This window comes from Stylophora pistillata, chromosome 2 (assembly GCF_964205215.1).
Source record: "Stylophora pistillata chromosome 2, jaStyPist1.2, whole genome shotgun sequence".
In the NCBI taxonomy this organism is placed as follows: domain Eukaryota; kingdom Metazoa; phylum Cnidaria; class Anthozoa; order Scleractinia; family Pocilloporidae; genus Stylophora; species Stylophora pistillata.
The window spans coordinates 38,236,067-38,261,951 of record NC_142520.1 but is presented as its reverse complement, the minus strand read 5'-3'; the positions used below and the strand labels follow the sequence as shown (position 1 = coordinate 38,261,951).

The window sequence follows — 25,885 nt, the reverse complement described above, 5'->3', positions numbered from 1 at the left end:
AGCTCAGCTCAGGTTCTTTTAAGAACATCGATTTAAATTCTTTATGATCACTCACCTGCCAACAGTAATTGCGCCCATTAACGAAAGTTCCACAGGTTATCATGCAAAGGTAGAATGAAACAGTTTTGACTTGACCCTCTTCGCACAAATTCCCCTGCAGTAACTGGTGCGAATCTCTTCTCGATTTCTTTATTAAAGATAATCATAAAAGCAACTTCAGCGACTTTAATATTCTGAAAGAAAACAAGGTCCTTGCCGAGCAGCTCACCGGCCTCCTTGCTGACTGACCCGTGACTCAGAGTCAAAGATCTGGCAAGAGTAGTTAGCTGTCAACATTTAACTTTGGCATTGTTTTAGCAAAACAGATCAGAGCCCTTTTTGTTTCACAAGCCTATAGATCATTGTAAGAACATGCCGGGTACAACGAACGTTACTTGGTAGTCATGTCACGCAGAGTATAATCAGACTATCCTCAAATATCATGACACGTTTGGGCTTAATTAGGCCGTTCCCGTCGCCGAATCATCATGCAATTTTGAAAATTGTCATTTATGCTAGGACTGCGTTGTTCCATGTTCCATCTAATTACCATGGTAATGATTACTTTTCTTGCTTCCAACGCATAGAAGCAAAAGTTAATCTTGCGTTGCTGATAAAAAGACTAGGCATCATCATTTTTAAGCAGCGAGAGTTACTGCGCATCATCATAGAGCTCTAAATGGAATTCGTCGGGCAAACAACTTTATCTTAATGTCAAAATAGTCATGCCAACGAGTAGAATTTCTTCTTTTGTGGGAGAAAGTCCGAATTTGTTAACGTGCAAGCCGCACGGATCCTCGTGCCTGTAAATATTTTCATTGTCAAATGTAATTAATTTCACGTTTGAAGCTAAACGCCTCTCCTTCATTTGCCAATGGAGTCCTCTCGCTTTACATTGACAGACCTATGGATCATTTTACACTTTCCCGGTAATAATTTTTTTATCTCGAACAAAGCTCGTCAAGAAGATTCACCTTTGACTTGTAATGGGTTCCAATCAATTTTGACAAGAAACTAAAAAAAATGAAAGTTATATTTAGAGTTTATATTCCACTGTGATTCTTGATAAAGTCCAGTAATTCTCTTAAATAGGTTTTTAATCTAAAATATAGAAACAAAATTAACATTGTTAACAATACTTATGTTACTTATATTGACCTATGTGCAACACAAAAACAACTTGAAAAAACTAACGTAACCTTTAATTTTTTAATACATGTATGCTCTGGTTGCGTATTTTCTAACACCGATATTCCAGATCAACCCAGCTTGAAAGATCATCGTTTTATAACAGACTACTGTTCTAAATTACAGTTGCATCAGGTTCTAAGTATTCCCAAATTATGCAGAGTTTTATCCCGATTGCTCTAGCCTACATCATGTAAGGTTCATCTTCATGAAGATTTGATGCAAATTAAATCCAAATTCTCGTGTAGGCGATTTGAGAATTAGCTACCAATCATAATAATTAAAGTACTGTTACATCTTAAGATTTTCAATTCAATTTCCATGCTATCAAGTAGTGTATTGTTAAAAAAAAAAAAAAAAAAAACATCAAGTTTTAGGAGGTTCGTAATTTTTTCTCCTTGTTTGTTTGTTCGTTTTTCGTTTTTATTATTGTTATTATTATTATTATTATTATTATATCATTATTATTATTATTATTATTACATCCGTGCCAGAGGCTTTTGGGAAAGGTAAAGGTCAGCGTTGTTTGATGTACGGGTATGTTACCCCAACGCTGATTCCTATAGAGACCTGGACCTCAGCAGATATACAAACAGCACGAGAACGAAAAGAAGAGATTTTATACGCAAAGAGTAATGGACGCGGAACAGGGAACATTTACACCATCAGTCTTTACAACAACAGACGGAATGGGAGAAGAGTGAAAGAGATACCATAACAGGCTGGCAGAACAAGCCGCAGCAAAGAAAGGAGAGGACTATGCTACCACTGCCTCTTGGATTCGTTTTAAAGTTTCCTTTGCCATCCTTAGGTCGGCCCTGTTCTGTCTTAGAGGGTCAAGAACAGTTAAAAGAACAATTAAAAGTAATGTTTAAGAAGCGGACTTTGAATTAGATAGATGCCTTGCCAAAATCTATGTCCTGCAATATTTATTTCTTTTTGTCTTATGTGTAAAATATAGTTTCATGGTTATGGAGTGTATTGTAAATATGTTTGAATGTAAATTATGTAAATGCTGAAACACTCTTTTAACTTCCTTGATCTTGAAAGTGATTGTTATTATTAAGAATTATTTTGATTTGAAAGCTTCAGTCATTCTTATCTAAACAAATATTATAGCTCGATTTTGAGCATTGTTCATTGAATTTATAAATTGATTTTACATAGTATCTAGGCTTAGCTTAAGAATCAAGTTGTGTAAAAATGTTAAATCATTTTATTGGCTGAATGTAAATAAAGGTTATTCATTCACCGTTTAATTTAAAAAGAAAATTGTTATTATCATTATTATTATCTCTGATTCTTCTTGATTCTTTTGTCCTTTCACCATGAGCTCAGATCCAATGCAGGTTCTGAGGCTCCAATCGGTCAATCATGGTCTTCATTCGATCGATAGAACTTTTTGGAGGATTTGGCTTGATCCTAGGAGGGTGATCTTTTGAAGTTCTGTGATGTTAATTCTTCCTGGTATCTTGTCAATGCGCTTTTCAATGCCTTTCTTTATTATTATCATTATCATTATTATTATCATTATTATTGTTTTATTTGTCATCAATTATAATCATCGACCTTAGAGTTATTCCTAAAAAGGTTATAGCTTAACTTAGCTTGAAATTTGTTCTCGGCTTTCGTTTGTTGTGATGTTTCGATTTCTTAGATAATCAACACAAGTGATTCCAGGAAAAATGGTGCAAACCCTTTCAAAATACATATTCATCATATATAACCATCCTCTACTTTTCTTAATGGGAACTTCACCTCTCATCTGATACATATTAATTCATCAATTATTACCAAGTGGTTCAAAATTTGTTGCTCAGGCAAAGATCTGTTTTGTTATTGGCTAGATTGTTAAAAGGATTTTTAGTTTTTTAGTATTTTTTTTCGTACTCTACATTATGTGTACATACTGTTTTTTTCCAATGGACATCTTTGTTATCTTACTTAAGCACATATATTTCAACCCTCAAACAAGGCCAACCGCGGTGTAAGACAGGATAAAATCGAACGTATCTGGCTATGAAGTCAGTTCTAAGTAAATGCTTCACGATGCTTGTTTCATCTGAGTTTCCTTGAAACACCTGGAATAAAGCAAACCGTGAAAAAACAAAAAAAGAAACTGAACACCTTGTTGTAGTCCACTAATTTTACAATCCATTTAAGTAAGGAGGTGCTGATAGGTGAGGGAGGGGAGGAAGGGATAATCTGAGTACCTCTCAACAGCTCACATCTTTAACACAATTTTCCAAACGAAATAAGCGGAGTAAAATTTTCTGTCACTTTTCTTTTTTGATCGCTCGTTTAATACTCATCCTCCGATGCCCATAGTAAATGTAAAGATGACAAGATTTCCTTAGCTTTATATCTGGGTGCAAACTATCCGTATTCACCACAAACTCTTTGATTTTTACTAAAAATTTCAATTGTAGTCCTTTCCGAACCTTTTAGACATGTGGTTCATTTTCCCTTGAAAAACAAGTAATCCTTTTTTTCAATGCATTTAAGAGATGACTATTTTGTTCCTCCTACTTCGCAATATTTCTGGTTCATTGGTCAAAAGACTTTTCCGTCCCACCGTAAAGTCAATAACCATACTCGTAAAAAACAAAAATTCACACTCTTGCTTGTAGTGATACAATGTTGTAACTCACTCACGTAATTTACAGACCAAGTTGGAGTCTCCTCGGCCCTATAACCATTACTGATAGTTGTTGATCAAATCAACTCTTCATTTACTGATATTCCCAAACCTTTGTTTTATTTGTCTCCTCGTAAGTGCTCCAAGTTAAACCGTCAGTGGATAGGCGCAGTTTGTAGCTGGTGGTCCATACCGAAAGTCCTTTTTCTCCTTGAGTAGCCACAGCACAAACAGACAGCACTGAACCCATATCTATTTGAAGGTAGTCGGTTTTATCAAATCTAGTCTTAGGACACCACCCTCCTCGTCTCCTGGTTTCATTCAGTCGGCCGAGGTATGAAGCATAATCATCAAGGAAAACACTACTTGCTGTCATTCTGGCATCTGGAATCGTATCATTATCTGCTACACCAACAGGCCCACACTGTTTTCCTTTTCTATCTGGAAAAGTATAATATGATAAGTTGACACTTGGGGCACGGATGAGATTACTTTTCTCTCGAAGGTGAAGGATCGCAAAAGAAAGACATTAATTAACAGTGCAATTGCGTCCATTTTCAGTATATCCGGGCTTACATGTGCAAACGTACAATCGGTTGGTGTTCGTGCAGGTAGCATTCACGTGACAAGAGTGATTTCCTTTATATTCGTCAATATCTGAGACACCATAAATATATTTTGCACTTTTTTAAAACTTTTGTCACCTTAGAATGGATTTAGACTCTCAGTCGTTCGATGCTATTGCAAAGGATAAAACAAAGGTTTCTCCTTTTTGCGTTTTACGAATTAGATGTTGTAACGAATATTTCATCACAAATATTCTTTAACCCATCATCATGATGGCTCTGAAGCAAGAAAAATGTAGCCGGATCATGGTGACTCCTTGCATAAACATGTATGGATAACGCTGCTTAAAATGCAAGACGTAGCAGTTAATATGATAATGGTTCCTGCTAAAGATGCTTTCTTTAATGCTAAGGCTTCTCTGGTATAGCGTGAGAGCGAAGTCGTATTTTTTTATTCATTATTGCTCTGAAACAACCAAAATATAGATCATGGTGACTCCTTGTATAAATGTGCATGGTTAACGCTGTTTGATATGCAAGACGTAGGATAATAGTTCCTGCTAAAGATGCTTCGTTTAATGCTATAGCTTCACTGACATAGCGTGCGAGTGAAATCGTATTTCTGATTCATCATTTGCCCGCCTGATGGTAGCTCAATTTTACCTTGGCATGACTGTCCATCGCCGATGTATCCTTTCCTGCAGGTGCAGTTGTGGGAACCGTGAGTATTGGTACAGTTCGCATTGACGTCACAGAGATGGTCTCCATTACTGCACTCATCGATATCTTGAAGTAAAAGTGATGTCGTGGCAATTTCATAGAAGCAAAATACCCCAAAATACCAAAGAAACAAACAAATAAACGAAAAAAAAAATATATATATATCGCTGAAAAGTATATCAAGCGTAATATGCAAACAAAATAGGCGATATCCGTAAGTTTCATAATATAAATGCTAGATATAAAAGTGTCTTCATGACTTGCCATCGGTATATTCCCACTTTAAACTCATAGATCGAACAACATTCAAACATCAGCAGTTGGAATGTCAACGTAACTTTTTGGACACAAAAATGTGGAGGATGACTATGAATTAAATTAAGCGACCCAGTTCTTTTAATTCAACATCTCCATTGACTTTGTGCGGAAAGAATTGAGTATTGTACCTCGAGATGACTGTAAGTTTTCTTTTACCTGAACATGAGTGTCCATCCCCAGTAAATCCATCTTTGCAGGTGCAGTTAAAAGAGCCAACAGCATTGGAGCAGTTCGCATTTTCGTCGCAGAAGTTATTATCGCTTTCGCATTCATCGATATCTGATTAAGAAGTTACCGAAAGAAAACATTACACAGAGAAATCATTTAAACAGAAAGGAACGTTTAAGGGGAACCAAACTTTGTGTAAACTGATTATGCTCTTGGTGTAATGCCTTACCTCCCAAGTTCAAAGGAGAATAACAGTGCATCAGTTACCAAATTGTTTCACTCACAACTCAGGAACATGACCTAAGAGGCTCTTAATACGAGTGATCGCTGCTTAAACTAGAACGAGTCTTAAATGATAAATTGAAACGCGGCTGAATGGTTCGGCGCCGTAGCTCGATGCGTCTTGCAGAATTATTATAATTATTATTCATTAGCAAAGAGATGAAATTCATCTGTACAGTTTTGTCCATTTCCAGTATAACCAGGGTGACATTTACATACGTGTGATTCAATGGCGTTTGTACAACTAGCATTCACTTGGCATGAGTGATTTTCTTTACACTCGCCAATATCTGCACAATCGTTTACATAAAAGAGAAAAAAAAATGTATAATTATGAACAATTGAGTTCCGTGGTTTTTCCCTCTAAGTACCCATCTAGTCTGCCTTCTACCAGTTGAAATTATTTACCACTGGCTGTTTCTATAATACATTTGTGTCATTGTCACCATTGTCACCATTTTCTTCAGGCCTATACCCATCTGTATTTTCTTTAAGGCATGCTGGTAAAACGATTCTTTTGAAGATGATAGTACTTTTCTTTTTAATATCAAGGGTTAAAAAAGAAAAGCCAGTATAGTTGCGTCCATTTCCAGTCTATCTGGAGTGACGATTACAACTAAGCAGTCCACTGTTCGTATATGTCAGCATAAATATCTTTTAATCTATCAACATGACAGCTCTGAAGCAAGCTAGACGTAGATCATGGTGACTCTCTGCATAAACCTGCATGGGTAACGCTGCTTGACATGGTGTATCCATCGCCAGTGTGCTCCACTTTACATGCACATTTATAAGAACCACACGTGTTAGTACAGTTTGCATTCACGTCGCAATCGCTGATTTTATATTTACATTCATCCATATCCAGAGTTTAAAGAGAGAAGTTAGTGACTAAGATAGAGCAAATTGAGAAGGGCATCCACGCTGGACTGATCCAAACCAAACATTACCATAAAGATATTAATGATAGTATAATTTATAAAACTTAAATAATACTGGTAACCCGCTAAAAAATAAAAAAATAATAATAATAACTCAAACAAAAACCTATGAGACCTACCTTCGTTAATCATATCACAGTAAATCAATAGTGCCTTTCCTTTCCTAGTTGGATCCAGCCAGTACTTGCCGCTTAGGGTTTGTTTACTTTCGCTCGCCTTTATTTCGTGACAAGACAGCGCCGGTAATTCAAGGATAAAACCTAAGGGAACTGTAGCAAAGAAACGTTTTTTTATTGTCTTAATATTTTTAGTTTTATCAGGTGCCGGGAACTGGGTCGGCCGAGGATAGAGAAGAAGTAAAGAAACACAAATCACAGATAGATAGACATTTGATTTCATACCTCTGCCGTTCAGTCTTCTTGTGTAAAACCATCCTGGGGCTGAAAGAAAATTCTCTGGTCTCGCCTCCTTGGTGCGGTTATTTAGTTCACATATTTGGTATTTTCGATTGTAGTTATAGCTTTGGCACCTGATCTCTTGTCCACATTTGACATCGCAAAGGTGAGGAGCAACCACTGACCATCTTTTGAAGACAGAGCGTTTTAGAGCCATTCCTTGTATGTTTACGTCTGTCTTGCATTGATCATTAGCTATGACAGACTTCATGGCAGAAGCGAAAAGGGCGAATATTAAATTGCGGAATATCCAAAACATACTTCTTTGCTTGAGATGAATCTGAAAATACAAGTTGAGTATAGCAGCACTTTGGAGCTTACTTTTAGGGTAAAAAAGCCGTTTTTCTCTCAACAAAACTGATGAAAACATATAACAGTCATACTAACTCCACATTAAAACCTTGCCTAAAGATTCCTAAAAACACACAATAGTTTAAATCGTACTAACAAAATTTGCACAATGCTCGATAGGACGTCATAATGTGATAAAAATTACATATTGCAGGTTATAAATCATCCTGTATGTTATTTTTTTCATTTTTTATCTTTCATCTTACTCTTTTAAAAGTTGCTCCTCTTTTACTTAAGCGCCCAAGTAATGAAACCGAACTGGAAAAAAACTTTTAAAACTCACGGTGGTTGCGGTAACAATACTACTTCTGCTGAGAACAATTCATTGATATCTACTGAAGGCCACCCAAACATGTCATTAACCTCCTCGTTTTGTAACTGAAAAGAGAATCTTTGGCACCTTTTTGCCATCACTGAGACATTACAGTATTTAGGGCCTTAATTTGTCAGAAACATGTTTCCAGCATATGGTATGTGAAGTAACATGAAACAGCTGGGTTTTAAAAAAAGAGAAATTTGATAATTTGACCAGGCCTTTTTGAGGTGTCATTACAAAGCGCTGAATAAATCTTGATGACATATGTAGATTTGATATAATGATATGAGTTTTACCACGTGGTTTATTCTAAAGATGGGACTTGGCATATTAGAAACTTCCCTTGATTTGAGGTCGTTGTGAAATTTAGGCGAAACGTTGCGTGACTTTAGCAGATGATGATTTTAATTTGTTAATATATAAAAGTAAACATCTTCAGAGTCTCTAAGAAGGAAAATTGGGGACTCATCTTGAATCAGTTAAACTCGTGTCCTTAGCCTCTGTCTTTATTATTATTTATTTACTATTATTTATTATTTCACCATTATTATTATTTCCTCGACATCGTTTTATGTTTAAAACTAAATGCATTAACCATTAATAACATTTAATTGAGTGTGTTCATTTATATTGATATCGCATAATCCGTATTCATATTCAGACTCAACCTAAGATATGATTTCTAACTATAAGATTCCCACTCTAAATGGATCATTTACAGTTGATAATAATGACTTAAGTTCTTTCTTTCCAACTGCTTTTGCTTTTTAATAACTTGCCAAAATGTAAAGTAAAACACCGGTACCGCCATTCATTTTGAACTATTAGATCTGCTTGCTATTTAGTGTCATTAATTATCAAGAACTTTTAGTCGATAAAGCTGTTAGTTTCCTTTTTACCGAAAATCTAAAGCTGAGAAAGCCGTTTAGGATGGGTTTACTGTTTGCCACATCATAAATTATCTATATTTTTAAGCCACTATGAGCAATGTGAATTGCATAGAGACCTTTTTGCATAGCTGAAGGTGTCAATGGGGGTAATAGCTTTTGCAGCTAACGGTTCAAACTTTGGTCGTATTGAGGCTATTGGTTAACGCAAAATGACTTTGAAGGCAGGAGAAATTTTTGCGTCATACTCTTTTATGGCTAAAGGTTAACCACATTAAGAACCTCGTAGCTAATGAACACGACTCTAATATAGGCCTTCCAAACAGCTCTTGTAAAATTACAAGATGTCCTCTCAAGAGAATCTATCTTTATGAAAATCTATCTTCGAAGTTGATATTTCCATCTACTTTTGAATTTATATCTTAAAGGCCCATTTCCAACCGAGATGCCTTGCGCGCCCGGATCATTTTTCATATGTGAAAAATACGCTATTTTCTTCGTGATTGCGGAATCGCTTTGATATCTTCTTCCATCTTACTAATTAGGGCTTTCAAAGTTCCATCTTGAATCATGTGTGAACAACAAACTATCGTAGTATCCATATCAGTAAATAGTTTTTAATTCTTACATGTATGACGGTGAAAAACGTCATTTGAAAAGTTGATGCCGCCGAAGAAGCGGTCTAGAGGAGGGCCGAGTCTGCCCGACTCGGCAAAGGTTATTCGACTTCGAGAGTCTGTGTATGATTTATGAAGAGCAAGGAAAACAACCATGGGTTTCGGTAACACTACAGACAGTGCTTTTGCAGAAATGTTATTGCATTGTTCCTACGATGGAATTAGAGACTCCGGAAGGATTTTTTCGAGGTGAGAATAATTATTTGACTGATTTTTACTTGAGATCCTGAGATATATATGTAAGCGATCTCATTTGTACAAGTCATTATTCTATAATTGAAATGCGTAAAGTAAATCATTTTTGGCCAATATTGGTTATTTGTTTATATTTTATTTAGTACTAGTGTTGAAGCCGAACAATTTCCTTCAACATCAAGTAAGCTTTGTACAAGTTTTATACACAGACTCGATTTATGATTTTTCAGTCTCAAATATTTAGCTGCAAATTTTTTACTGTGTTCTTCACCAAATCTTTGTTTTTCTTTTTAATAGTGCTTGTAAATGACTATCAGTGTTCGCCATTTAACAATAGCGCGATTTCAAAACAGAAACAAACGACTGCAAAGGATCTCGGATGGAAATGGGCCTTTAAACAGTAGCTCCTCTTCCTAATCTAAAGGTACAAGCTATTTATAAAATACAGCAAAATATTTGCTGCGCATTTCAATGCCCATGAAAATGACGAAACATAATACCATTAGTTAAAATGTATTTATTATACAGATACTGATGAAATACCAGAATTTTTCCTTGTACTAAAAAATCATATCTTCATCGCGCGAAGTGAAGATGCTATTTTTATCTTTCGCGTATGCGGATATTGGTGTCGCCATAGTTGCTAACACGATTAGCCTTTCGCTGTTATAGAATTTTTCTCTTTTCATTAGGATTTTGACTTTTTGGAACAGAAAGTATAAACATTATTGTCTTTTTTTTTTCTCATTTATAACTTTCTATCCGAGTTTCATAACATTTTTGTGACAGACATTTTGGGATAGGTGGTCACTTTAATTACACTATTTTGCTGATTCGAAAATGAATTAAGAAAAGTTGTTTTTATGTGGAAATTTCATCAGTATCTATTAAATAAACAGAACATTACACGGCCGCGCGTGGATACGAATTTTGTCTTCGAGTGCTGAAAGTATCTCTCGCTCACTCGGAAGAGATACTTTCAGCAATCGAAGATAAAATTCGTATTCCAGCGCGGCCATGTAATATCCTCTATTTCACCTTTAAATAACAGGACTAGAAGTTCCTTATGCTTTGGACTTACCTGAGGGAGTATCACAGTATTCCTTTACTTTTCAAGATCGATAGAAAGACCTTTGGAAACGAAATGTTTGTATAAACTTAGCCTGCGTTGAAGTAAGAACTTTCTAAAATGCTGCAACGGTGCAGCTATGAAAATCAATATCTCATTTTAAATTTTTTCTTAAATATGCCACCAGAAAGTTTTTCCTTAAACTCTTTTGGCTGAAATCCAAAAGGAACATCGTTTTTTCTGAAATTCAAAACATGCTATCCTTGTCACAATGTCAGTAGGGAAACTTGTGTTTTTATTCTTGCAAAATGTCTAAGAACTCGTTTGTTTTTCAAAACTCGTTTCTTTTCATAACATGTTCTATTTGATAATTTGATGTTGAATAAATTATGATGATGCGTGTAGATTTAATAATATGAGTTATACCTCGAAGTGTATTCCAAAGATTAGCCAAAAGGAGGTCAGTTGGCCCCATCTTGAATTTAAGGTGGCGCTTTTTCAACAAAGGGGCCCCAAAAGAGGGTAATTGATCTGATTTATATATTTTAGTCAGAAAATGTGAAAAAAAGGAAGGCGAAAGAGACATTAAGAGATTAAGAAATTAAAAGTGAGGTATATACAACAGGTGACATGTCATTGTTATCGTCAGTTATGTTTTCGAAGGATTGTGTTTCAACTAAAAAAAAAGAAGAAAACTAAACAAATAAACAAAAGGCTCAAACACTACAAGCTAGAGAATTTTTCGTCCGATTTTGCAGAACTTCAAATTATTTTAAAAAAATACTTCGGGCAACCCTCGTCGACGAGAGAGGCTATGGTCAGAACTACAATTCTAATTCAAAATAAAGCACCTGTTTGTCACCAGCGTCAAAATGATAATATTGATGTACCTGCGGAGCGATTTATGAATCCTCTTATCAAGTTAAGTATTCTTGGTTCACAGCTCAGTCAGTACCACAATAACGCGAGGCACAATTACAAAGCTAATAAAGTTTGTAGGTATAGAAGGATCCCCTGATTTTTACATGAATAGGGTTTTATTTTTACAACCAGTGGAGCGATCCCTAAAGCAGACCGTCCTAAGAACCTCACCATCTTCCACTGTAAGTTGAACACCATCCAACCAGCCCGACCAACTTTACCTATACTAGGGGAAACTTCATTTCCTGGGGAGAGAAATCCGCGTTAAATCGCATGAATCGCAAAGCGATGATTGCTGTATCGGTTTTTAATTGCAATTTATCGTGGAATTCACTTGTCAGGTAATAAATTTTCCTTGAATCGCATAATTGAATGACAATAAGAAAAAAAGAAAACAGCAGGGATATTGTTTATTGTTGTTGTGGTTTTTTTTTTTTATCCTGAACAAGAGATGCAGAACAATATCACTCAGCTTCGTTGTCAACTCGCAATTTCACGCTACATACCTCGCTTCGTTAACCATTCAGAATGCGAGATTTTATTCAACTGTAAATACTTCTCTTTAACCCATCGCAGCTCTAAATACTTGTCTTTTTGCGTGTTTATACTGTACCCAAACGTTAATCTCAGAAAAACAGATCAACCTTATTATTTGCGTGGTGACCAAACCTCTTAGGGCTGGTATCTTTGTCTGGAAACTGTGAATCAAGACTGTCTTAAACACGTATGGTAGCATCCAGCTGAGGTAGAAACAGCCCAGCAATGGCTGCGAAAATACTTGACAAACTTAATTTTGAGGGAATAAAGTGTCCGCGTGTTTAGGGACATAAGCGTGTAAGGACGCTTTGTGACCATTGCGTCAAAGTCTTTTCTTTGATTTAAAGTCAATCTGGGATATAAGCGATACGTTATGACTGAATCCTGTTCGATTCCGACAGATTTGAAACACAGTTTACACCGGATATAACATTAAATTTCTCTTACTGCATGTCTGGAGCTTTGTTCAACGTTTCAAAATGGTAAAGATAGGTAATTAAATCCTACTCGGAGCCATGTGGCACATCGGGCCGGCGCTTAACTCCGGTTTCCGTAGCATGAAGCGACTAGGAGTATTTACGTTTCAAAATACTGGATCATAGTTACAACATCAAATGTGCCTCTTTTTCCCTAGCCATCAATTTTGACTGTCATCAAATTTATTTTTTATACGATCATAACTTGATTTCTGATTTGATTTCTGATTTCTGATTTATAAGATTCGCCGACAGGCAGGGACAACGCAACAGCTTGCGCCAATCTCTGCGGGCTCAGTAAACCCACCCATCCCACCCAGGGGAGGACATCCTAACACAGTTATCTCGTGTGTGGGAAAGTAACGTCTCCTACCCCCAACCCTGCAGGAGACAGGACCTCCCCATTTATTCGTCCCTATCCGAGAAGACTAGAATATCTAACCATTTCTTGATGTTATAGAAAGGTAGCAAATTCTTCTCAATTATTTTAAGACCCTGAGTGTTCTTCCGGCCGGGGCTCGAACCCTCGACCTCCCGCACAACAGTCCAGCGCTCTATCCATTGAGGTAACTGGGAGGCGGTTGTAAATAACCATGGTTAATAATGAAATCAAAAGATCGATGAAAAAAATAAATCAAGGAAAACTAATAATTGATAAAAGGCTCGAAAATCACTAGCTAACATCAGAATTGTTTTGAATAAATGAAACACCTATTAAAAACGTAGTTAGCCCGTTATTGTAATCGTAATTCAAAAACACCTTGTACACATGTACCTATGGACCGACTATGGATCCCACTTGCTACACATTTCAGTCTGTACCGCAATAACGCGATTTACAAAGTGATGGCTTGATAAGTCTGTAAATGTAAAAGGATCTACATTTTTTCACCAAAATCTCGCTTGAAGATTTGCAACCGGTGGTACGAGTACTAAAACAGACCTTCCTTAAAACTTCACTTTCTTCCACCGTAGGGTGGGCACCATCCAACCAGCCTGGAAATATTGTACCACATCTGAGTGCTGGCACACGGGTTGTTGGCATTTTTGTTCCTGCAGCTCCCACAAAACGATACCATCCGTTAGGGAGTTCTATGTCACAAAACTTTGGTTGTCTGTATCCTTTGTAACTGCTCTTTCTATTAGATTCACTCAGGTTTTGATAATTATAGCATGGGTCACCTATCAAATTAAATAAACAATGTTATCAGATTTTAGAATCTGAGACTAGAATCTAGACGTTTTCCAAGTCAATCAGTTTAACAACAAGCAGACGATACTTATGTTTTACAAGTCAGAAGAACTTACATTAAGTAAAATGTGAAGATGTATTTGCGTTGAATAATGATGATGAAAAAGTGAACCGATTTATGCATTTTAAAGAGTTACGTTTCCTCTAGCTTTAGCAGCTAAGCAAGGCCTGGGTTGTTTCTACCTCGACTGGATGCAACCATACGCATTTAAGACATTCTTGTGCCCAAGTTCCCACATAACGATACCAGCCCGAAGAGATTTGGTCATCACACAAATAATTCCCTGTAGTGAGTGACAAGTCTACGTTGATTAACACCGTCTAATCATGATTATTATATATTAGCGTTACTATGAAACATCTGATTTGCCGATAGCATACAGTCAATATCGGTTACCACAATGTCCCATTTACAAGTGAGGAACATGACCTAAGAGTTCCCTTACATAATTGACGGCTGCTTAACCTAAAACGAGTCAGGAGGGATATATTTTCTAATTCTTTTGAACAATGGCGCTGTAGTCGACGCGTCTTGCAGGAATATTCTAATTCTTATTTAATGGCAAAGAGGTTTAATTCACCGGAACAGTTTTGTCCTTTTCCAGTATATCCAGGGTGACATTCACATACATGTGATCCCGTGGTGTTCGAGCAGCTAGCATTCACGTGACAAGAGTAATTTCCTTTACACTCGTCGATATCTGAAAAATCATAGACATAAAAACATGGTTTCCATCCCTGCACTCATCGCCTTCTCTCCGCATTGGGAATGTGAAAGTAACTTTTAGGACAAAAAGGTATCGAGGAAGACTAAGAACTAATTTGGCAGACTTCAGCTTTTTTTTTTTTAATCTAAATCGTTTTCTGCGAAAAGGATTGAATATTGCACCTCGAGATGACTGTAAAGGCCCGTTCAAACGGTTTCTACATTTGCTTCAACAAGCATTCAACACTTTGTTGAACGAAATGTTCGGTGCGTTTGAACAGGTCGTCCAAAATTGCTAAAAAACGTAAAAACTGTTGAAAGCTTGTTGGAAGCGTCTTGAATCAAGTTTAAATCCGTTTAAACTTTCTTTAAACATCGATTGAACTTTTCTTTGTAAGACCTTTAAAAACGCCTTCGCACAACTTTGCTTTTTGTGCCTAACCTTTCCCCAATAATTTCGATTACATGGTGAAAGCATGTAAACAAAAGTGAATGGGATAAGGTAAAAAAAAAAAAAAAAACACTCTATAAACTGTTTCTGCTTTTGACATACGGACTTACCTCCCAAATTCATGTTGCAGTAAACCAACTTTGAACTCCCTGCATTGCTTGGATCCAACCAGTACTTTTTACTGATACTGTCTTTACCTTCACTTAGCTTTATCTCGTAGCAAGATAACGCTGGTAACTCAGGAATGGAACCTAAGGGGGCTGCGGTAAAGATTTGACTTCATTAATAGTTTAAGGGTAAAAGTGGTGACAAAAGTGATTAGATTTAAAGAAAAAATGTGTACAGGTAAAGTAAAATGGATAAATATAATCAAGAGGTGTGAAGTACTTGGGTCAGTTTTAACTAGTGGGTATGTGCCGCTGGCTTTTTACAACCCCTGCCCTATAATAGTCTATTCTGTGGCCAATTATGGACCTCGCCCTAGTCACGCTTGAGTAATTGTAGTTTTCACGATCCTTATTTAGTCACTTTCTGTTTATGTATCTAACTTATGAAGACTTTTACTTGGCAAGTCATAATATCAATTGACAGATTTATTAAACGAATCTTCGCCTTTTAAATCCTTACTTACTAGAATTTTCTTACCTTCCCGGAAATGTGTGACTCTATCATAGTAACTCTATTAAAATTGCACTCCAGTACAGTCAATCTAGGTAGGCGTGAAAATGCGAATGCTCACCTTCCCTATTGATTAAGTATGGAAGGAAAATTATGCTGGCAGACACTGTTCTTATTTGTCGACAGAGAAATAAAACACTTTTTCTTACAGCGTGGAGTTTTTTTATTAAGAAATCATCTTGAAAAAATCTGATTATTAAAGAAGCTGGACCACATACATACTTCTACCATTAACACGTCCCATGTAAAAGCGTAAATCATCTGATTGGAAACTCTCGGGCCTTGCTTCCTTGATTCGGGTGTTTAACTCACAGGACTTTTCCCCAATCACATAGTTGTAGCTTTGGCATATCTTTTCCCTCTCGCAGGTGATATCGCACACATGAGGGGCTTTTACGGTGACTTTCTTAAAGACGAATCCCTTGAGAGCCATACCAGGTACACTAACTTCTGTCTTGCATGAATGTTTAGCAGCAGCCAATTCCATGAGATTCAGAGAGGCTAGAAGGCTTAAGAAGCTTGAAATCCACAGCATGTCTTTAGTGGCTGAAATGTTGAAGTGCATACTACTTCAATAGATGCATTGAACGTTTTGCCTAGCCCATGGATTACATGCAGACCAAACCAAAAAAGAATGCAAACAAATAGACGGATAAAGGCTGATAGTTTCTAAAGAATAAAGGCTGATAGTTTCGAAAGAAACTGTTTGGGGCTGCGTCGGTGGGAGTAACGACTTTAATGAGCATATCACTAAAACGGTATCTGACTGTATGTTTAAATTAACGAGAGTCAATAGGATAAAACATTTACTGGATCGAAGCACTCTGATATACCTCATAAATGCTTTCGTCTTTTGCAAACTTTTTTATTGTTCGACAGTTTGGAGCAACACAAGTAATAAGAATATCAAAAAACTTCAGTTAGTCCAGAACTATGCTTGCAGGATCGTGACTGGCTTGAAAAAGTACGATCACATCACAGAGGCACTGAATTCCCTTAAATGGCTTAACGTAAAGAAAAAACTACTTTTTAATGACTTAGTCATGGTTTATAAATGCATCAACAACTTGACTCCTAACTATCTCTGTGAACGATTTAAACAACGTTCCGAAATTCACCAAAGAGATACCAGACAGAAGAGCGAGCTTACGTTGCCCAAGTGCAGGATCGCGGCTGGGCAAAGGGCTTTTGCCTTCCGTGGGGCTAAAAGTTATAATTTTTTACCTAAATTTATCAGAGACACAGATAGCCTAAGTGGTTTTAAAAAGAAAATTTTTAAGAATATTCTTAATTCGTAACATGTGACTTTAGTATTAAAATATAAGCAAATTTTTTTTTTTTTTTTTAATATCATGTTATCTTATTGTGACGTTTTTATGACTTTTTTAATATCATGACTTTTTTTAATATCATGTTATCTTATTATGACGTTTTTATGACGTTTTTGTGACGTTTTTTTTTTTTTTTAATATCATGTTATCTTATTGTGACGTTTTTATGACTTAATATCTTATATTCATGTATGGCGGAAGAGCCCCCAGGGGGGAGCTATGCAATAAAGTATGTATGTATGTATGTATGTAACGAAATAATTTGGATATATCAACAAAGTTGAAATGGTAAATTGGCCACCTAAAGAAACTTTTTGGGGCTGCGTCGGTGGGGTAACGAAATAATTTGGATATATCAACAAAGTTGAAATAGTAAACTGGCCACCGTAATTAACGATTACAAAAGCTGACGTTTCGAGCGTTAGCCCTTCGTCGGAGCAAATAGACGAATAGACAAGCAAACACAAAATCGGTGAGGAAATCAATATTGATTCGACTGAACGTCGATTGCATGTCTATTAAATATTGTCTTTGTCTATTCTGAGTGGCCAAACCTTTGTTCTTTAATATCAGTAACTTTTAAATGCAGTTAATTGGAAATTAAGAAAGGTGTTCATAGACGAAGTCGCACCTGAAATGCTGGCCAGCCTCACTATTAAAATATGGAAATAAAACGAGCGAGGAAGGCATTCAAATATTTGATGAAACATCTTAATCCATTGTTGTCTTAAGTTGCGAGTGTTAACTTGGGTGCAGCCAACAGACGAGAATCGAAAATTTTTCCAAACGCTTGAATCTTTTTTTTCTTATCTATTTCTGTACAGAGAAAGCACGTTAGATTGTGCCGTTGTATTCCGTAGCCTCCTTTGGTAAAGGGAACAACCGTTTTTTTATGTATATACTGATGATTATTTCAAACAGTATTCATCTCCTTCCCTCCGAGATAACTCCTTAAAAAACAATTGTTAATAATTCTATGGTTCCGTGACCAAATAGCTCTTCGTCATTCGCCCTGACGAATGGCGAATGACGAAGAGCGTTAGCCCCTCGTCTTTCGCTCTGACGAAGGGCTAACGCTCGAAACTTCAGCGTTTTTATTCGTTACGGTGGCCAATTTACAATTTCAACTGAGTTGATTAACCAAATTACCTTGTTACCCCCACCGACGCAGCACCACTGTTTCGTTAGAACCTTTTAGCCTTTATCGAAAAGTTAAACTATCACCGTGCTAAGGATATTAATTTTTTTATCATTTTTCATGGAAGGAGCTCGAACCTCCTTACGAGGTTTTCATTGTAGGAAAGACGCCTCAGAGGACACAAATTACAACCCGACTGGGAGCACCTGTGTGCGGCTTAAAGGTAATTAAGTCCTGGAGATTCATAAAGCGAGGAATAAATCAAGGTCCTGGAGAACATTTGGCAAACCTGAAAAACGTCATTACCTTCTAAGGAAAGTAGGTAGGTAGGTAGGTAAGTAGACTTTATTTAGCCAGGGTGGCCCATTCAGCAACGAGGCTGATATGCAGAGGAGTCCTGGAGTAAAAAATTACAATAGTTTAGAATATAAGACAGCTTGAAAGCTGAAAATACAGGATAAAATTTAAAAATACAAGAAATATTTATAAGTAAAGGTATAAACAAACATGCAACAGTTTACAAGAATATAGTGTCTATAAAATTTTAAAATTTGTTGGTATTAATTAAAACTTTGAAGGAAGAAAGTGACTCGGCGTTTTGAACACAACGAGGTAAAAGGTTAAAAAGAGCTGAGCCAGAATACCTTAAAGTTCGTTTTGCAAGGATTAGTTTCGGTTTGGGCAGGTGCAAATCAGTTTCCTGCGAGTGTTATAGCTATGTACATTATAATTTCTAGTGAAATAGTCACTCAAATATTCAGGTACTAGATTATTTAGGCATTTGAATACTAAGGTACATTTATGTCTTTTCCGTTTTGTTTCTAGCTCAGCCCACCCTAAAACATTAAAAGTGTCTTTAGAAGAGTCACGCCTTAAAGTGCCCCTACGACGAAAATTTTTGTCTCTGGTTTTCACATTTTTTAGCGCCAATCAAGTTAATATGGTTAGAATTGTACTATGTGATAGTTTTTAGGTCGATGGAAGCGAAATACGCCTTGATATAGCTGGCCGAAATTCACGAAAAACCCGTCCGCCATTACTCAGCTCGCAACCGAGAGCCAGTGACTGAACTGAGAAGCGGTTTTACGCATGAGCTGGCCTGTGACGTCATATGCGCACTTTCGCATCGTGCTTCGTGTGTTGTGAGAGATTCGACAGTGGAAATTCTAGGCGTTTTATAAGATGTATTCTTCCTCGAATTCTTCTTCCAAATGGCATACAAATTTAGCCACGTTTTTTAGGTCGAGCTGCGCATATGACGTCACTTCCGAAAGGCTCCAACTAGTGCCAAGTCTTTTTGCCACACGCGGCCATTTTTGAATTGAGTAATGGCGGGCGACCAAAAACGAAAAACAAGGTTGAAATAATCATACTTCCCGTGAGGATTTTGCGATTAAACTTGGCATGGTAAGTGTTTCTTACTTCTAGTTTCCAGAAGTGTAAAGAAAAGGCAATGCGAAATTTTGTTCATAGTGGCACTTTAAAACGATGCGGGCAGCGCGATTTTGTAACCGTCAGTAGAGTTTTGCTGGACGTGGCTGACAATTCACCCCACACGGTGTCCGTATAAGTAGATCCGTTTGAAAACGGTGATCACCAAGTTGCATCACCTCGGTTTTTCAAAGTATGTTCTCGAATGGGTGGCTATTTACCTATGTGGCAGGAGACATTACGTTCAAACTGATGATCGCAAATCATCACCCGTGCTCTCCGAATTTGGAAACCCCAAGGCTCAATCCTTGGACCGATGTTGTTCCATCTCTACGTTGCGGATCTTCAAGATATTCTTCCACCTACAATCAAAAGTTTCCGATATGCTGAAGATACAACATTATACCGCAGATCACATCCCAAGCGGAAAACTGAATGCAACCCTGGCAGGCCTCGGTGCCTGGTCAAATGATTCAAACCTGGCCCTGAATTTTAAAAAAACCAAGGCCATTCTTATCTCAACTCCACAGATGGCTCATGTACATTCTCTCGGAAACCTGGAGTTGGGACTAGAAATCTCCGGTACACCACTGCCGGGAACGTATAAATGTTAAAAAACTCTTAGGAGTACACATTGACTCAAATCTTAAATGGGAATTTCATATCAGCTCTATCCTTAAATCTTGTTATGCGACTCTGAGAACCTTAAGAAAAATAAGGAACTTTACTAAGTTTAAATTACGGAAACATTTGTTAGAAACATTAATTCTGTCTAAAATAAGCAACTGTGACATTGTTTTTTATCCACTAACAAATATAATTAAAGTTCCTCTCAGCTAGACTACAAAGGCTCCAGTTCGCTATGGCTACTTTCGTCACTTGTAAATATGTAAGCAGTATATCTACCATTTTGGATCTTGGCTGGCTACCTATCCTGGAGCTAAGGGACTACTCGCTACTAAAGACTATTTTTAAAGCACTGTATTCTGATAACTGGCCCTCCCATTTGAATTTGCAAGTCGTTAAACCCGTTAGGCATCTCCGTTCCAGTGTTGCTCTAAGGTTTCATGTTTCATTTGTACAAGGCACCTTTCAGCATTCAGCAGCCATGATTTTTAACGAATTGCCAGCAAATATGAGGAATTTCACAGATTTTAAAGAATACTGCAGGCTCTGCAAGGCGTTCTCAAAGGCGCGCGCTTTGTCTTCCTTGTAAAGACATGGAAACAACCACCACCACCAACCAATATATTCTACATATTTACTTTCAGTTATAGTTTTACTAAAATTTAGTTGGTTATCATAATTTCGTTTAATATTAAATATTAGTATCGCAGGCCTTCACAGATGAAGAGCCATTCCTTTTTATGTGAATATACTGTGAATAAACCGTTATTATCATTATTATTATTATTATTTTTATTATTATTATTTTTATTATTATTATTTTTATTATTATTATTTTTATTATTATTATTTTTATTATTACCATCAAAGCGCTAAAACATATAAAAGCCTTCTATGGATGACAATTAAAGGTGATTTTTTAGGAAGCATTCTTGTAACTATTGTAATTAAAAACATCCCATGATAATATTTTACTCTTTTTTTTTTTAATTTTTTTTTCTTTATAATAGACACTTTTACAACAGTAAGTTTTTTTAAAACGGTATCTCACCGCTGCGAGCTTAAGAGCGACTTTCTGTAAATACCACGGATGGGTGTCCAAGATGGAAAAATCGAACTCCCAAAATTTGTCATATTAAAGCCCTACTAAAACTATTTTAGAAAATACAAGATTCAGTTTCTTGTGATTGACATTTTCCAAAAAAATAATTTTTTGGAATTTTCACCTCCGAGAGGCCCTTAAACTACCGAAAAATGTGCTTCGCATCCTAGCGTGGTGAATAGAAACGGAATCAAAAAATATCTATCATAAAGAAGATAAAATTAAAAAAAGAATAAAATATTATCATGGGATGTTTTTAATACAATAGTTACAAGAATGCTTCCTACAAAATCACCAGATATAGTTTTACTACAATTTAGTTAGTTATCATAATTTCGTTTAATATTAAATATTAGTATCGTAGGCCTTCACAGATGAAGAGCCACACCTTTTTATCTCGGAGGTGAAAATTGGGAGTTCGAGTTTTCCTCGCGTGGTGAATAGAAACGGAATCAAATACCATGAATACCATGACTATTGCGATATAAGATGATTTTATGACCCTTCCTTTGTATGAAAACGTTGTTGTAATTTCAAAAGATTCCAATCTGAATTCTTAATTTTTTTCAAAATCTCCCTCTAAGACAGTTTCATCGCGATTATCAATTTTGCCAATTTTCGAAGGCAAAAAACCCTTCTTGGCACTTGGCTTTCGTTGTGCAATCCTTTTTCTTTCAATTTATGAAATAAAATTTTGGCGCAATTCAAACGGCAAGTTTTTAGAACTGAAAACATCAACGGTACTTGCGTGAAATTTACAACTTTTGAACTTTCGGTTGCAATGACGAATACAAGTAGTACACGACTGAACTTGGAAAGCAGTTGAAATACTTCGAGAACTCGATCCTTTTCCACCAGTTGAAAAACTGATTAAAAACCAATTATGACTTAGTGGTTGCAACTGTCTGGAAGGAAAAGCATTTTTATTGTGCGAAATTGAGCTGTAAACCTCTCAACAATACTTCCCGTATCTGCGCAATTCTTTACTTGGAAGCCTGACTTGTATCAGTTATCTAAATATGAAAAGTATTCGTCAAAATTTTCGTATTTCGTCTGAAAGAAATCGTAAGAGCAATGATGGAAGAATAGGACAAACATTTACTCATTTCATATACATATATTGTTAAAAAAAAGACCAAAATCCCTCAGCTACACTAGATTGCGTGACATCGTCTTTGACTAGACCCAAATAAGGGGGTGAGGGTAGGGGGGCTTGAGCTTGGGCTTGGGCCTGGGTCGAAAGCAGACAAAAACATTCCCTAGTAAATCCCATAATCGCTAAAAGCAGCTGTGTAAGCTTTTCGAAAAAAAAAATACAAACAAACAAACAAAATCAATCTTGGGACAGGAGCCGATCTCCGGTTGGGAATTAAAAAAAAAAAAAAAAAAAGAAAAATGAGAATCTTTCCATCTCACCAAATTCCAAACCTTCCTCTTATTAGGTGCTTATTACCCGGAAAGAAAACCTTAGTAATCCATGATGAAATGAAAAATATTTATAGTTAAAAACCAGACAGCCTAGGATCTGAAGGATTTTGCAGGCATGGGGTCCTGGCTAGGCATTTATAGATTATGCTAGCATAATTTTTGGCATAATTCGAGCAAACTGGCATAATTTCTGCCAAGTAGCAATGCTAGCATAATTTGCGCATTTGATAATTATCAGATCATTTTTGATGCCATTATTTGATAATTTTTTGTCTGTAGTCCCAAGCACTTGGTGACCTTAATCGATAGTTAAAGTTTTAGTTAAACTAGTAGCATTTGTAGTTCACTGTGAAGCACTGAGCCCGGGTCTAACCTGAACCACATGTTTATTTGAAATTCAGTGTGGATTTGTTGCGTTTCTTTCCTGTAGACGAACGGCTTCTAGTTAAAAAATATATATTTTGGACTTATTTGCATTTTTTCAAAGAGCATAATTTACAAAAACGGTGGCATAATTTGGAAAAAAGAGCATAATGCTAGCATAATTTGGCCAAAAAAAAAGCAATGCTACTAGCATAATATGCCACTTTTACTAGCATAATCTATAAATGCCTAATCCTGGCAGGTACAATTTTGGCATCAGGCAATGTAAATTTCGACCGGTCAGAGAAAGTCTCATGGACAAGGTCAGAGTATTATACCATGATTAACTAGGTAATATGTACCTAATGGGAGGGAGATTGGGGTTTGGTGAGATGGAAGGATTCTCATTTTTTTTTTTTTTAATTCCCAACAGGAGATCGGCTCCTGTCCCAAGATTGATTTTGTTTGTTTGTTTTCTATTTTTCGAAAGCCTACACAGCTTTTTTTTAGCGATTATAGGATTCACAAGGGAATGTTTTTGTCTGCTTTGGACCCAAGCCCAAGCTCAACACCTCCCCCCCCTCCCCCCCCCCCACCATTTAAACTGCTGTCCAAGTTCACTCGTGTACAGCTTGTATTCGTCATTGCAACCGCAAATTCAAAAGTTGTAAATTTCACGCAAGTACCGTTAATGTTTTCAGTTCTCAAAACTTGCCGTTTGAATTGCCCCATAATTTTATTTCATAAATTGAAATAAAAAGGATTTCTCTTTCTCTGGAACAGCATTTGTACATCGAAAGCCGTGTACCAGGAAGGGTTCTTTGCCCTTAAAAATTGGCAATATGATAATCGCGATGAAACTGTTTTAGAGGGTGATTTTGAAAAAAAAATTAAAAATTTAGATTGAAATATTTTGAAATTACAACAATGTTTTCATACAATGGAAGGGTCATACAATTATCTTATGTCGCAATAGTCATGGTATTTGATTCCGTTTCTATTCAACACGAGAGGATGCGAAACACATTTTTCGGTGGTTTAAGGGCCTTAACGAAGGTGAAAAATTCAAAAAATATTTTTTTTGGAAAATATCAATCACAAGAAACTGAACCTTGTATTTTCTAAAATAGTTTTATGAGGAATTTAATGTGACAAAGTTTGGGAGACTTTTCCATCTTGGACACCTAACCGTGGTATTTACAGAAAGTCGCTCTTAAGGAGGCTCGAAAGGGTTTTTATTTTACCGCGCGGAGAATGGATTCCAAGATACATGCAAGCTAATTACTCGCGAGAGAAATAAGCGATAGCGCGCGCGATCAGATCCGCGGGCGAGTTGTAAACAAACATGGCCGCCATGAGCGTTTCAAAATTGTCGGCACCTCCATTGTTTCCAGCGGAAGTGGTTAATTGAGGAACAAAAATGGAAAGTTTACTTCTTGAAAGCAGGTAGGAAAATGTTCGGATGGCAGGATTCTTGCCGAAAGTGGTCAAAAAAATTTTATTTAACGAGCGAAAGGAGGATGGAGAAATCGACACCCCATCAATAATAAAGTCGCTTCGAGTGCATTCGGTAGATCTTACTTTGCTCCGCGAAAAAGTTAAGTGGATACCTCTGAGTGTTACGATTTGTTTGGCTTTGAATTTGATTCCTAATAAATGAAATGACCGAAAACTTTCCTAAACAACTCACTGGAAGATGAAAAGGAAAATGAAATCATTGTTGGATCCAGGATTGTAAACATTGACAGTTTTATTAACGGAAATGGAGAAGTGTAAATGTTGCCATAAAAATAAACATAATTTTCAGTAAATAAGAGATCGTAAAAATGTAGATGAGACGGTAAAATTAAAATACTGTATTCATCTTTAACTTGTGAGAAAGATTGTTAATATTTCCCTTGATAAACTGTAAATTACAACTACGAAAATGCAAACTCGCATTTGTTAAGAAAGGATTGCAAAATTTGTTTTGTTTTCCAATTAAACGGAATAATGAAAGTTCACGGTTATGACAGTGGCAAAGAGAAAAAAAGAAAAATGAAGCCAAGGCTTGTTCATACCTCTAGTACCTCGAAAATTATAGAAATTCGCGACATCTGTGAGGACCAACAAATTGCTGATGTATATGAAACCCTAATTTCCGCTGAGTTTGACGCTCGTAACAATCTGGAAGACGTCAAAGCAAATTCTTTTCACTCCAAATTGTTTTCACTCTTCCACTTCAAATTGCACATGAACAATTATATCGGTCAATCATGGTAAATGTGCATCGTCGAATGAGGCCTTCGATCAAGCCATCTTCTCGGAACAGCGACAAGATACCATCCAGACGTTCGATGGAAGCTTTATCTTTCGACAAACATGGTCCAGAAGCTGGCAGATGCTGGTCTGTCTCATGTTACACTATAGTCTCTGTACATAGTTAGTAGTACTAACTATGCTCTGTACGAGAAACTCAACATTTAACTGCCTCAATGGAGTACTGGCCAAGGCGCCATCTGCAAAATCAACTTGTCATCATATATCGAATTCAATTACGCTAGAGAATTCTCACAGGAGTTCATTTCCAACTGTCGTAAAACAATTTAAGTTATATTTAAAGTTCATATTCCACAGTGGTTCCTGATAAGTCCA

At 36.5% G+C, this 25,885-nt stretch overlaps 2 protein-coding genes across 2 annotated transcripts in view; both read right to left on the bottom strand.

The window, feature by feature from the left end:
* Positions 1 to 1,133: 1,133 nt before the first annotated feature.
* LOC148739385 (lactadherin-like) lies at positions 1,134 to 5,188 on the bottom strand. Its single transcript, XM_088751257.1, has 3 exons — positions 5,095 to 5,188; positions 3,978 to 4,306; positions 1,134 to 3,308 (listed from the first exon to the last, which is right to left on the bottom strand). The coding sequence occupies exons 2-3, from the start codon at positions 4,239 to 4,241 to the stop codon at positions 3,168 to 3,170; spliced, it is 405 nt and encodes a 134-aa protein (XP_088607383.1). The 5' UTR covers positions 4,242 to 4,306; positions 5,095 to 5,188; the 3' UTR covers positions 1,134 to 3,167.
* A 7,943-nt stretch (positions 5,189 to 13,131) lies between these two features.
* Positions 13,132 to 25,885, bottom strand: part of LOC148739375 (uromodulin-like) — a 112,722-nt gene continuing 99,968 nt past the window's right edge. The window contains exons 2-6 of the mRNA XM_088751223.1: positions 18,607 to 20,093; positions 16,054 to 16,377; positions 15,264 to 15,413; positions 14,578 to 14,697; positions 13,132 to 13,926 (exon numbers count right to left, since the gene is read on the bottom strand). Coding sequence (XP_088607349.1) covers positions 13,556 to 13,926; positions 14,578 to 14,697; positions 15,264 to 15,413; positions 16,054 to 16,366 — 954 coding nt within the window. The 5' untranslated portion in view covers positions 16,367 to 16,377; positions 18,607 to 20,093 and the 3' untranslated portion in view covers positions 13,132 to 13,555. The remainder of the gene's footprint in view (positions 13,927 to 14,577; positions 14,698 to 15,263; positions 15,414 to 16,053; positions 16,378 to 18,606; positions 20,094 to 25,885) is intronic.